Source organism: Lingula anatina, chromosome 8 (assembly GCF_051362555.1).
Source record: "Lingula anatina isolate TDL-2025a chromosome 8, LinAna3.0, whole genome shotgun sequence".
Taxonomy (NCBI): Eukaryota; Metazoa; Brachiopoda; class Lingulata; order Lingulida; family Lingulidae; genus Lingula; species Lingula anatina.
Window position 1 is genome coordinate 8,648,388 of NC_141774.1, and position 14,244 is coordinate 8,662,631.

At 38.5% G+C, this 14,244-nt stretch overlaps 2 protein-coding genes across 2 annotated transcripts in view; both read left to right on the forward strand.

The window, feature by feature from the left end:
• Window positions 1-14,244, forward strand: part of LOC106166631 (dual specificity protein kinase CLK2) — a 47,424-nt gene that overhangs the window by 12,167 nt on the left and 21,013 nt on the right. The window contains exons 4-5 of the mRNA XM_087018843.1: window positions 12,270-12,363; window positions 13,362-13,428. Coding sequence (XP_086874969.1) covers window positions 12,270-12,363; window positions 13,362-13,428 — 161 coding nt within the window. The remainder of the gene's footprint in view (window positions 1-12,269; window positions 12,364-13,361; window positions 13,429-14,244) is intronic.
• Window positions 2,670-12,263, forward strand: LOC147760314 (uncharacterized). The gene is made up of 2 exons (XM_087018844.1): window positions 2,670-4,836; window positions 11,793-12,263. The coding sequence occupies exons 1-2, from the start codon at window positions 4,393-4,395 to the stop codon at window positions 11,811-11,813; spliced, it is 465 nt and encodes a 154-aa protein (XP_086874970.1). The 5' UTR covers window positions 2,670-4,392; the 3' UTR covers window positions 11,814-12,263.

Below are 14,244 nucleotides of genomic sequence, written 5' to 3' on the forward strand. Positions count from 1 at the left end.
CCATTATGTAATATTACATCAGAATAGAAGAAAACACAATTTTGGGTGCTGCTGCCATGATGACCATTATGGGAAAACCATGTTACTTATGATTGCCAAACTTTCAAAAAAGAAATACAGGACTAAAATGCAGCCTGAGTTGGAAAAGCAGTCTAATTGACTTCTTTTTCTGGAAGTTTTACATTTTCAAAGGGTGAACTTGAACTCCCATGGGCCTGAAGCCTTATGTTTGTTACACATTTTACTTACATGGGTATTACCTGTTGAGCATAATTTTGCATCAGAATTGACAGTAGCCTATTTTGTTATTTCCTGCTTTTTGTCTGTACATTTGACAGCTTTGCTGCCTTGTTTCACTGTGTTTTGGATCATTCATTATCAGTGAACTTCAAAATGGTTCATATTTATAGTGGAATGCTTGCTTGTATAGAGGAATTAAACTCTCTCTCTCTCTCTCTCTCACACACACACACACACACACACACATACACACACATTAATTACTGCAAATGCTTTGATTTCTGTTTATCTTTTAAAGCAAACTTAGTGATCATTTCAACCCCACCCAGTGTTCTAAGTAAGCTATAGATGGCTCCACTGCTGTTCAACTCAGGTTCCAGGTGATTGCAGTTCCTATGGTGACCATTGCTATGGTAGCAGTTGCTATGGCAGCAGTTGCTATGGTGCCACCCTTTGCTGGCAGGTGGTCTTGTGTTTATGTAGTTAAGCCTGTTCCTGGCCCTCAATCACTCCCAGAACCTCTTGAGCTGTAGGAGCAGTTCCAATTCAGAGTCTGGTGCTGTCAGTATTTCAGGCCCCTGTTTAAACAAAGAGCTTGGAACTGGGAAAGTTGGTCTGAATTTATTATAGACTGATATTTTTGTTGAAAAGATGACTATATTTGTTTTTATCAAACTGGCTGTTACTTTCACTTTGCCAACTGGTCCAATGAAATGTAATATTTTGTCCTTTTTTTAACAGGAAAAAGATGTTTAATATCTTTGAAGTTAATTAGTTTTTTCTTTGTTAAAATTGACTATTTTAATTCATTTATTTGTACTTATTTTTATTTTAGATGATTTATTTCCTTCTCAAAATAGCCATTCCTTCCTGTTCCACCAACTGTTCAATAACCCTAACGAGTTTCAGCCAATATTTCATCATATTACGCCATTTCTTGTCAACTGCTTTACATTGGCTTTCCCCGTAGAACAGGAAGTTGCATTCAAATTATAGCTGGTGGTAAAGGTAATGAAGAACATGCCTCGCTCTAATTAATCCCAAGTGTATGGTGGTTGTTCAGTGTAGTAGAAGGGATAGTAGATGGTGGCCATGGATGTTGTCAAAAGGCTGCCTGTTTATATGAATTGAATGGCATTTGGCCAGAACATCAGAAAATCGAAAATATTACCAAAAAATTTGTAGAGTACCAAAGTAGAGTACCAGAGATACAAGTAATCCTGAGTTACTGCAGAAATATGCTGAAATTAAAAATCAAAAACAATTTGATATCTTTTCATGCTAAGAAGATGTGACTGAACAGTGGCATGTAGTATGAAGCTTTGCATTTACAATTTAGAATACTTGGATTTTGTGGATATTTATATTTCTCTTTTCAGTCTGATTCATTCCTGAGCTACAAATTTTATTTTTTCTCAAATAAAAAGGAAAGACATTTTAATTGCTTATAGTACATTTTCCTGTAACCTTTTTTTCCTGAGATTATTGGCAGATAAGATAAGCCAACAATATAAAAAGGTACTGGATGGAACAGCCTGTATGTAGGAAATATAGCGAAGCCAAAACACATTTAACCAGACAGGTTAGAGCTCTACTTACTGAAATCTACTCCCACGTTTGAGTCTACTGTCACAATGGATATGCCAACGCTAGTCCTACTTATTATTATTGATGAATGTCTTTTGGGTATATCCTGACATTTCGTTATTGTATTTATGCCCCCCCCCAACCTCTGCCCTCAGATCCACTTTATAAAGCTGTGTTTTGTGGCCTCCATTTTCAGAATTTTTTAAAAGGTCCATCTTCATCCCTGTATTATGTATATTCTATGACCGTCTACCATGTGTAATAAGGTATATAATTGGCCTTTTCAGGAGTCACCCTGGTGAGGTAGATAGAGATAATATAGGGAGATGAAGATTAACATTGCTCCTACTTATGAGGGGTTTATCTCAGTGTATTTATACATATTTGTGCACCTGCACTTACTTTGTGCTTTGCAAAGTCATCTGTCTAATTGGTCAAGGCCAATGTAAACTATTTGGTAGTGCCAAGTAAAGATTAAATCTCTTTCTCACATGCACGCACACTCTCTCTCTATCTCTCTCTCTCTCTCTCTCTCTCTCACACACACACACGCACTCTCTCTCTCTCTCTCTCTCTCTCTTTCTCTCTCTCTCTCTCACACACACACACACACACACACGCACTCTCTCTCTCTTTCTCACACACACACACACGCACTCTCTCTCTCTCTCTCTCTCTCTCACACACGCGCACGCGCACTCTCTCTCTCTCTCTCTCTCTCTCTCTCTCTCTCTCACACACACACACGCACTCTCTCTCTCTTTCTCACACACACACACACGCACTCTCTCTCTCTCTCTCTCTCTCTCACACACACACACGCGCACTCCCTCTTTCTCTCTCTCTCTCTCTCTCTCTCTCTTTCCTGCCCTTCTTCCTGAGTTAATTCTTTCCACACAGCTGTTGGTGTATATCAAGACATTTCTATTACCCTGACCAATTTATTACAGTTTACACCCTGTGTTTAGGAGCTGAATTTTGGGTGATTTTTGGCAATGATGATTCATAATGTTACCATGACCAATTAGTCCCTTTCGGTTACCATGACCAATTTATCATACAAATTCTGTCTTTGGCAACCGAATTTTGGTCTGATTTTTGCATTGAGCATTCAAAACATGCCATTTTTGTATCAATTACACTTTTCTTTTGGCAGCTGGAATTTGCTGTTTTGACCATGATCATTAAAAGCATCTGGTTTTTGTAAGCTTTGACACACAGGGTGCCTTTGCTCCATTGCCATTTACTTGATACAACCTACACACACATGCAAAGCTGGAACTGTGTGTAACTTGATCTCTCCCAGCTATTTATATCTTTTTCAACCCCATAGCTTCAGCACAGCTCTGTTTTCTAGTTCAGGCCTGGCGTCATTTTTGTGGTGAAATATGTAGAGAGTTCCTTCTGTTTTCTCGAAGGATAGAGAGAGAAGAGAAGGGGTTCTGTGTACTGGGAAAAATTACAGGAAGTTTCAGATTGTTCAGTGACCTAGTCATATGCTTGATATATGTGAGTCAAGTGCCATGGATTTGTTGGTGTAGTACACCTGGATTCTACTCAGCTGATGTGCCATGCTGGGTTTAATATAAAGAGAGAGCTGTCAAGAATAAGGGTTCTGTTTTCTATTTTTATGGTACAAGCAGTTTCAGATTCTCAACATCTAACTGTTGAATAACATTGTGCCTGGTAGTCTGAATAAGGCTGATGAGTCTACCTGGATGTACCTGTTAAAAGCATAGACTTGATTTCGGTGTTTTGGGGAAATAAGAGGGGAGGATAGGTTTAATGGGTTACAGACAAGTCCAGATGTTTTCAGTTGGTCATGGACTTTCCATTAACTTCACCAGTTTGGGGCCAGGCACCATGGATTTGGCCACAAAGTCTACCTGAGAGTAACTTCAGCAGGCTTTTCGTAAAGAAAGATCAAGACAGGCAGACATTATAATTAAAGGCTACAGGCAGTTCCAGATGAACACTGTTTGTTTTTGCACTGAACACAGGGGGCCTGGTACTGTGTATAAAGCATTGGGGTCTACCTGAGTTTATATAAACAGAGGAGGTGCATAGGTGGAAAGGCACATAGCTGCCTGCCTGGCATAGTTTGTGAGTGGAACAGGAGCCGTTTTATCACCTACATACATTGAGGCCCACATTGGCTGGGAGAGCATAGATAACACTGACAGATCTGCAGTGTTCCTGCTGAGCTGGAGGAGCCAATGAGGAGGGAAGATCCAGCCAGACGTCAGTCGGGGAGGTTCTGTAATTGGCAGCCGAGGATTGGGTGGCGGCTGGAGCGGTGAGATTGTAATGTCAGACGCGAAGAAGAACCTGGGAGAAGTCACCTCAGAGGCAAGCAATCTAGCGGACATCTTCTCCTTCTCTGTCTTCTTCTTCTGGGTCTTCTAAGTGCTGTATTTGTCTAACTAGTAGAAGTAGTCAGAGAGTAGGCCTTTACTACTGAAAGCTGCTGTTATAGTCTTGCTGCTCTGCTAACCCATATATAGGGTGGTTCATAGATTCTCACTCGATTGGTGCGTTACAACCTTGGTGTTGATCTGGCCCACAATGCCATTGGGTGCCACAGGGGGGTACGGAGCCTCCACCCTGGGGTCATCGTACAGCCGATTGCTCCTCGATCTGGAACCGTACCGACCATACTCTAGTGTGAGTGGCAGCCTCAGTACAGCCAACACAGGCCCAGGGGTTCCACCCAGTCTGCCGTATCAGCCCGTTAGTGCCATCACAGCAGCGACCTCGGGAGGGGGAAGTTCCACCAGCTCTGCCATCGCGATCCCAAGTACGGGAACGCGCAGCGGCAACTACATCCCTCTCAGTTCAAGCGCTATAGGTGGCACTAGCGGTGCCTCTAGTTATCGTTCAAAGAGGGCTAACCGTCCTAGAATGGCGGCTTCAAATTCAGAGCCCCGGGTTGTTCGGCCAAAACAGTACGCTAAAAATTATACCACGGCTGTCCCTTCCACTAGAGTAGAGGAGAAAGAGAAGCGCAAGGTAAGCTTGCAGTGTTCTTCCTCTTTTCTGCTCGGAAGGACTCTGTATTGTGGTGTGAAACCAATATATGTAGTTTACCAACATAACAGTCCTTGCCAAACAGATGAGTCAATTTTGAGGTTAAATCCATATCCCAATTTAAGCTAGGTTTTGACAACAAATATGAGATTCATTGCCTATTTTATACATTTAAGTTTTTGGGATGTTTTCCAGATTTTGTACACAAATTTTACTCATTTTTACGCTAATTCCATGCAGTTTCTCTTCAATTTTTTAGCCTGAATTCTATGCAGTTTCTACTTTTTCCACAGTTTTCAACAGGTTTGACAAATGACTCCTAATTTTACTCTGATGGCCTGTTGTTTATATTATACAAAATAGATCTATTCATAGGGAGAACGATACTTCAAGCAACAGCAGATAATGCTGCTTTGTTCACTTAACATGCTTTCAAGCTTAAAACACAAAACTGGCACATCTGCTTGGAAAGTATACTGTATGTGAAAAAAAAAAAAGATGGATAAGTAGTAGTAGGACATACGGTATGCCTGTCATACTGACCCAAGCAAGAAGCCTGATATTTTGCTGTATTCTGATACCAACAATATAAAATGCCCTTTATATGAAAGATACAGCAATCTCTCCACAACTGTGGCTAAAGATAGCACTTAGCTGGACATTGGTGCTGAAACCCAACTGCCCAGTAGGGGCCCAGAGGGTCAGTTTCTTTAAAATGTCTTAAGTCAGTTTTTGGAGCTGAAGTCTTAGCCAACTTAGCCATAGCCTACTAAGTCACATTTAAGAAATGATCTATAAGGTTGCTTACCTATTTTTTTTCGGTCTTTTAACTAAGTCCCTTGTGATTGCAAATTATGATTGCAAATTTTGATTGTCTTTTGCTCTCACTGGTGAAAGTAGCCCATTTAAGAAAGTAATATACATTCATTGTGAGCTAACATTTTGAAAAACATCTTTTGACTATCTGGTTTTAGCTTATTCCAAAGACTCTGAAACAGGCCCCAGATCCCGATTCATAACAGAATTTAAAACCATGGTTTTAATCTACTTTGACCTTCAACAAATTGAAATCAGGTGTTTAATAAACAAAATTCTGTCCCTGTTTTTTTACAACAAGAAAGAAATGGCCACTGTTTTAGACAAATAGTCTGTTTCAATGGACTGCTGCAGATTTAGTCTGTGTTAAAGTAAACCAAACTTTTTGATTTAAAAGTTCAGACCAACTTTTGAGCCCAAGTTCTATTACTAGTACAAAAACTGGCCCCAAACCAGACATCATTTGGTCTTGGCTTTATGGAGAAATACGGCCTCTAAGATATAATGACCATAAAGATAGTACAACTAAAAACACTTTACTTGCCACTTATGATTTGCTTTTCCCTCAAACATAATGATAAAACATGGCAGCATCTGGGGAAATGATTATGTACGCTATTTTCGGTTTTATTAAGCTCACAAAAAAAGAAAGTAAGATTGATTGAAAACACGTCGACTGAAACTGTTTGTAACTCAAAATCTGTTAGATGAGATTTTAAAGCTATTTCATTAAGGCTAAATTGTGAGTTTAAATTGCTTTTCTTTATGAAGGTATGAAGTTGAGAATCAAAGTATCAGGCCTCTTGCCATTTACATTCACACACCACACCAAAAGTCAACATTTCATTAAAAAACACATTTTCCATCTATAAACAACATAAACCCAATAAGCAAAGGTGTATTTATGTTTTGGAACTGCCTGTAGCCTCCTTGTAGGTCATGACCTTTAGGTACATGCAGTTTCTAGAAATGGAAGCCTTGTCTTAGATTTGAAGCCTAGGTAAGAGGTTGAATGAGAGATGATACTGACTGGGCTCATAAAGAGGCTAGAATACAGAGGGAAATTAGCATCTGAAACTCGATAAGATGGGGGCTGGCTGAGATTAAAAGGAGGCTAGGATATGGATAGGTATATGCATATGAAAAATGCAGTTAACAAGTGCACTTTTGGCTAAAATTGTTCATTGTAAATACAGTAGTAAATACAGCCCTTTACCAGAGTAGATACATTTTTTACCAGTTCATGTAAAAATAGTTAAGACCTTTAAAGCTTGAGCCAACTTTGGTCTGTAGTCCTTTCTGAAACCAGTACCCACTGACTATATGCATAATGTACCCTGTACTTCATGCTTTCACTGGGGATTTATAGATTCCTTGTTTTAATGCACTTTTACGATCTGGTTGAGTCATATGATGTATCACGGCCATTATCACAGGAGTATTAGTACTGTGGAATGGTGGGAATTGGAATAGGTGTTAAGCACTGTGTTTTGGTATAATCATTGAAAGGGATATTAAACAGAATGGAGGAGCTTAGCGTATGTGTTTTGTTTGTGTGTGTGAGAGAGAAAGAGAGAAGGGAAGAGAATAAGATTGAGATCTAAAGTAAGAATAAAAATAATCAGAGAACCATATAGGTGAAGAGAAGGGGATAAAAATGGAAGGGAAAAAATTAAAATATGGCCACACTGCTATACATGTTTCTCAAAACTAAATGATTATAATGCAATTATATTGATTTTGAGATATTTATACATAAAGAGATAATGCCTTTGCCATTTCAGTGCCCATCATTTAGGCATGCTTTCTGATATTATCCTTGAAAATCACCTCAATGCATATTGATATGGTAAAGTGTTAGGCTTGTGTGTAATTTATCATCATTAGCTTTAATATGGATGTTAGATAGTGACTAGCCATTGGGGAAAATTGATCACTAATTTGAGCATATAAATCCCATTTCCTTTTAGTGATTCATTTCAACTGCAGAAAAAATATGGTGGTCAATGGATTATGGATAGCCAACTTAGTGTATTCAAGGCATTTGAAAGAATTTTTTCTGGAAAATTCAAGGATGTTATCTGAAAATGATAAATCTTGAAAAAGTATAATGCCAGAAAAACTGGGGCAATTGACCATTTAAAGTAGTGACTGTATAGTCAATAAAAAAGCAGATTACTGAAGCCTGTAGGACACAGCTGAACTTTCACTGAAATAAAGTGTGGTTTCTTTATCTATAGAGAGAAGTTAAACCATGGTTTAAAGACAGTCTGGATTTCTGAGGAAAGATCAGTCCATGCCTGGCGGCCATCTTTGCATGAAAATATGACCTCAAGATGAAGAAGAGTCAGAGCAAAGATCATTTCTGGATCGTTACTTTGATTTACTGTCTTGGGGTTCTAGGCAAAATGTAAATTTTGTCTTAATGATATTGATTGAGTTGTAAATGAGGTCTATATTGGAATGCATGTTAATTAAGTAGTATAGTAAGGGGTGAAAAAGATGCCGGGGGGGGGGGGGTGTCTTAGAAATTAGCTTTAGCCCAAATATTGGTCTTTACTTTAGACAAAAATGTTAGTTTTCTTTATCCCAGGATAAATCGGTCTTAATCCACTCATTTCAAATATTGTGTCTGTTTTACAAGAAAATTTATTTGCATTTGTTACAGACCAATACAACCAGTACTCACTTTATTTTTGTGGACTGCTATAGATTAATCTCAAACTGTAGGAAACTAAATTTTTGGAGTCTACAACTTATGACCAATTTTAGGGCTGGAATTATTTCATGAAACAAGCCTCAAGAATCCCATCAACTCTGAGGGCTCAAGCTTGGCTCCTGGTAATTTGCTCTCAGTAATCAGCAATCTTCTGTAATATTGTGATCTATGTGGTGCCAGCAGCTGTTCTCACTGTTCAAATTCCTGGAGTTGGTGCACCCTGTAAATCCAAGCTTAGGTCTGCTGATTCATCATAATACTCAGCCCCTGCGAAAATTTGTCTCTTTAATGTTCACTTACGGTTCTCAATCTTTTCTAGAACATTAGGTGTATTTTTTTACAGTTCTAATGTTGTTCTGTAATGAATGAATGTAACAGTTTGTGAACTGTTTTTGGGAAGCCTTTCAGAATGTCCTAGAACAGATTAAGAACATTTTCATTAAAAGAGAAAAACAAAATGTTCTAGGACAGATTGAGAACAGTAGGTGAGCATTAAATGAGACAAATTTTCGCAGGGGATGGTACCCTGTGGATGAAGGTTTAATTTTGTGATCACTGATATGTTAGCGTGTGAGGTAAAGATTTTGAGAAGGTGTGAGTCTAGGTTTGATTTTGTGTTTTCTAAAGGATGTACCCTGGATTTACAGGGTTAATTTTGTGTAATATGGGGACAGGTTTCTAGAAGGTGTGCCCTACAAACCAAGGTTTGATCTTATGATTCACCATGGATCAATTTCCCCTGTGAAATGATACGTAATTGATTTTATCTGTATGCAAGCATTAACTGGACAGAGGCTTCAGGTTCTGTATAATGCATTGTGCAAATCGGTTATCTGGTGCATAGGTTTTGTGTGTGTGCATTTGTATGTGTGTGAGAGAGAGTGTGTGTGTGTGTGTGTGTGTGTGTGTGTGTGTGTGTGAGCAAGAAAGAGAGTGAGTAAATGTGTGTGTGTGTAAGTGAAAGAGTGTGTGTGTGTGTGTGTGTGTGTGTGTGTGTGTGTGTGTGTGTGTGTGTGTGTGTGTGTGTGAGAAAGAGCGAGAATGTGTGTGAGAGAGAGAGAAAGAGTTGATGAGAGAGCATCAGAGAAAAGGAGTGAATATAAGTACAAAGAACATGATGACCTATTGAGGCTGACTTGATTTATTTTCCATCAGGACTGAGAGCCAGAAGAAAAAGTTCAGAGACAGACACACAAACAGATAATGTGTTGATTAGAGACTGCTGCAATGCCCCATCTCCCTGGGGTCACCATTATCATTGTATTCTACTTGCTAAAAACAGTGGGCAGACAGGGAAAGGAATGAGAGGTGGATTCATATATGCTGTGGCTGACTCAGAATGGGCTTGCTGATTGATGTATGGAGATTGGTTTTATCTCTCTTTCTCTCTCTCACTTCTCTCTCTCTCTCTCCTGTCGTCTCTCTCTTTCTTTCCTTTACCTCTCTCTCTCTCTCTCTCTCTCTTTCTCTCTCTTTCACTTCTCTCTTTTTCTCTCTTTTTCTCTCTGTCCTGTGGAAATTCTATTTATCACAGGAATTGGCTTCACTCCAGGTATAAACTTATGTTTTCAATAATGCTGACCAGCTAATAAGGTAAAAAATAATTATCGGTAAGCTGTTTTCCAGGCATATAATCTGATTTATGAAGCAGCTTTCAAAATAAACAAAATGTTTTTGAAATGAGCCTTGTGTCCTCAGTTACTTGCTAAAAATCGATAATAAATCTGAAAAACGATAAAAAAGAGAGAGGTGAGCTGCGGGAGTTGATATTAGATATATGAACATTATTTATGGCTTATAAAGCAGTAGCTGAAGGATTCCCCCCCCCCCCCCCCCAATGTTACGATAATGCAGCCATCTTTTCAATGGGCATAATTTAGTTTCAACATTCCCATTGAATAGTAGCAACAAATTCAAAAAGCTGGCTACCCTGTATTTACTCTGTACAGTAAAAACACCACAAATGCTATATAGAAATACAATTTTAATGATTCCAAAATTATGTATTTGAAAGATTGATTATTTTTGAAAAGATCAAGATATAACCATATTATATATGAATGTCGAACAACTATGAGTGTTTATAAGCTGAAACAGTACTAGTCTTAGTAAGGTAGATAGAATTTTGGTAGAGTAATTGTAGGACGTTTATACCAATGTACTAGTGGCTGTATTCTATTGCCTTTCATTACCTCAAAGTGACTTTAGTTTGGCTGAAGAAAATCAGATTCAGGGAAAAGCGGAAGGTGAAAGCTGAGAGGAGAGAGGTTTTTGGAGAACATAATTTTCCTTGAAATTTTCAGGGCATACCTTCTGGAATCTGGAATCCATTCACCTAGGTCACCTTGGAACTGTAACTCAGTCTGTCTGACTCATCCTTTTAGAGGCCTGAAGAAGGATTTTTGTAAACAAAATGAAGAGCACCAAATATTTATACTTTTTGTTGTTATCATTTTCCCAGTTTCCAAAAATTGAAAAAAAAAAGTTCTAGTTAGGAGAGATTAAAGTGATCTTTAGCTTTAAGCAAAGGGTTTTTTAAAAAAAGAACAATAGAATAGACATTCGAAATAAGTGTATGCATATTGAACTCTGAATTAGCATGTTGTATAGTAAGCAATGTTATGAAAGTTTTAGTAGGAAAAAATTGAAATCAAACTGCATCGACTTCTATAGAACTGTTAACAAGAACAAGAGAAGTGATTTAGAGTTTGTTTAAGACCGTAAACCTCATTCCTTTGTATGATTTAATAAAAATCCTTCCTCTGAGATTTCCAGGTAGAGGTTGAGGTAGATACTGTCTGATGGGTGTGAATGGTTAGTGTTACTGTGGAGAAGTACCTCACCAGATACAGGTGTAGACTTTTGTGTTAAGTACCTTGGAAACTCGCTGTTGGGTGTGTCGTTAGTCAGAGGGTTGAGGTGTAGGGCTTAGTAGCTTTTAATTCCACTCTTTCTCTCTCTCCTTCTCTCTGTGTCTCTCTTACACAAACACACACAAACATGCTCGCACACATGCACAAGCACATACACACGGAATCACCATAAGAACACAAACTTATTCAAATCACCATGAAAATGAGCATGGAGGTAGTTATTATAGTGCATGCAGTATAATTTATTATTGCTTGCTGGTAGAACTGTACTGCAATTTTCTTGCATTGCCTTTCTGTCGCTCTATTTGCAAATAAGATTTTTAAAAGAACAAAAATTTTGATATATATATATATATATAAAGTGGTCTTGAATCCAGTTATAATTTCACAGTCAAGTGTAAATGCCTCTCAGCTGTCACGAAAAAAAAATCAGTTATTTTCAAAAAAAGAAAACCAAAATTAACCTTTTATCTCCCAGACATTGCTGGGCTATTCTCAAGTTCATATCAGTGAACCTTGGAATATTTCAGCTCTGGTCTGTGGAGGGTTAATATTTCAATTTGGTAACCACTGACATTGATCGTGATGATGATGATGATGATGATTATGATGTAATGATGATGTCATTGATGATATGATGATGATATCGTTGAACTCCTCCTCATTTGGAGATGTCCTTCTATAATTATTTCAAAAACCTGTGAACCTCTCGTCCACCTGGGGTGTGTCGTGCTGTGAAAATAATGACGCTGTCGCCCTCATCGTCATGACAACTCATCGTGCTCTGCTGCTGCTGCCATGACAACTGCTACACATGGTGCTGCTTCATCTCCATGACAACTGAACGCCCTGCTGCTGCTACGACAACGGTGCCCACGACAACAATAACAACAACTGGTGTGGTCCATGGTGCCGCCAAAACAACAACTACGACAACAACGACAACTTCTACTGCATGTCGTCTGGTGGGGTGTGGCTGGTGTTGTGGCTACGTTTCGTGTGAACAGAGTCGACGCGAACACAGCGAACGTGCACCAAGTGTGGAGGACGATTCCGAAGGCCACCTGATCTACAAGGAAGGGGACGTACTACAAGCACGATGTACTCAGCACTTTCGTAATGTTATACCATAATCCCATATTTTTTATAAAATACATATCATCAAATATCATACCCTCCCTTAACTCTCTATTTCAGTATTATTTTTGGCCGTATCATCTTATGTTTTTAATGATGGTCAAAGTAACATATTATATACACATTCTGATCCATTTTATATATGGCCTCAGCTCAAACTTTCTATTGAAGTTTTAAAGTATTCCATTTTACTCTACGCCATTTTCTTTGAGGCACACCTTAAGTGAATGGTGTCCATATGAAAATTTTTATCCAGTTTTCAGTCTTTTTTTCCCTCTTAATTGAACTTGAAGGTAGTTTATGTTAAAGGTAAAAGCTGCTGTTTACTTTGGCAGCTGCAGATTTCTTTGAGAAATTGAAAAGGCCCCAAGTGATATATTTTTGCCTTTGAGCCATGTGCTGCTTAATGGTAATGAAATACAGAAGAATATGTCACCATGGTAACTAGTTGTCATGGAAACGCTGATTGATTCAAAATGGTAGATAAGCCAGAGAGGCAGAGTAACCATAGCAACAACACATGTTCATGCATATTTGACCTTTCTAAAAATGGAACAGGTGCTGTTTATTTTTGGTGATAAGAAAATCTAGACTTGTGCGGGATTTGAGGAAAACATTCATTACTCAATTTACAACTTCAAAGAAATAGGATAATTTATAGCTGAAAAAGAGGTTGTAGTATTTTGAAAAAAAAAAAAAACAGTGAAGTGACTACACAGTTGTTAAGAAATTACGCTTTTGGAAGTCTGTTATAAAGCAGTAACAAAAAAAAAAAACACTTCAAGCTGCCTCTCTGGCTTATAGCTTATCCTCCCATCCCTGGGGTGTGGCCTGTTTCTCTGGCAACCCAAGTGTCAATCAACTTGATTGACAAGAGTTGCTGGGAGAGGAGGGTGCACGCCCTGGGAGTCAAAGGCCATTCCTGTGCAGATCTAACTGTGTGAAAATATTCTTCATTGCAGATGAAATCGTACGCACCCTGGGGGAGGGGACCTTTGGGAAAGTGGTGGAGGTGAAAGATTTACAAAAGTAAGTAGTGATTCTATTCTGTGTGTTGTTCATGATGACTTAGGGACCATTCTCAGGAAAAAAAAAACAACTTAGTCACATTCCCTGGCTAAGAACTTAATAACAAGGGTTATATGGTCCTAGCTTATCTTATCAGAAGCAGTGTAACAGCACTCTCATGGAAATCCTAGTCAACTAAGGGACCATTCCCAGACCCTATCATACTAACTGTGGATCGATCTATCTCTGAGGGGATTCTTGCTAAATTGCAATCAACTAAAGCGGCTTAGGTGTCTGTCACACCTACTGAAGCTGCTAGGGGGTAATTATCGTTTAGCAGCTTTAGTAGGCGTGACAGATATCTAAGCTGCTTAGCTGAAAGCAATTTAGCAAGAAACCCCTCGGAGATTTCCCATTATCTCCAGGGTATATCTTAACAAAATCTGGCAAAAATGAAATATATATATAAACATGTTTTCATGATTCAGATATTTGATTTTGTAGGATTTACCTGTATAACTCAATATTTAGAAGGTTACATGTTGTGATTTGGGCAACAGCATCATGTATCTTGGTGATTAAGGGAAAAGAGTTGGATATACCAGAAAAAATAAAAATTTTGTTACATTTAAGTATAATGCTCATTTCTACAGTGCAAAGGGCTAAGGATATCACAGATGCCTAAAATGAGCTTGGCCTTTGTTGTATTTTCTGAATTTTGAGCACAAACTTTCATGGAAACAGTCACCATAGTTACCTGAATATTCATGGATATGGATTCTGGTTGCTACTAGGGAAATGTCGTAGGTGAAGCCAAAAAATTACGCAATTGTTTGT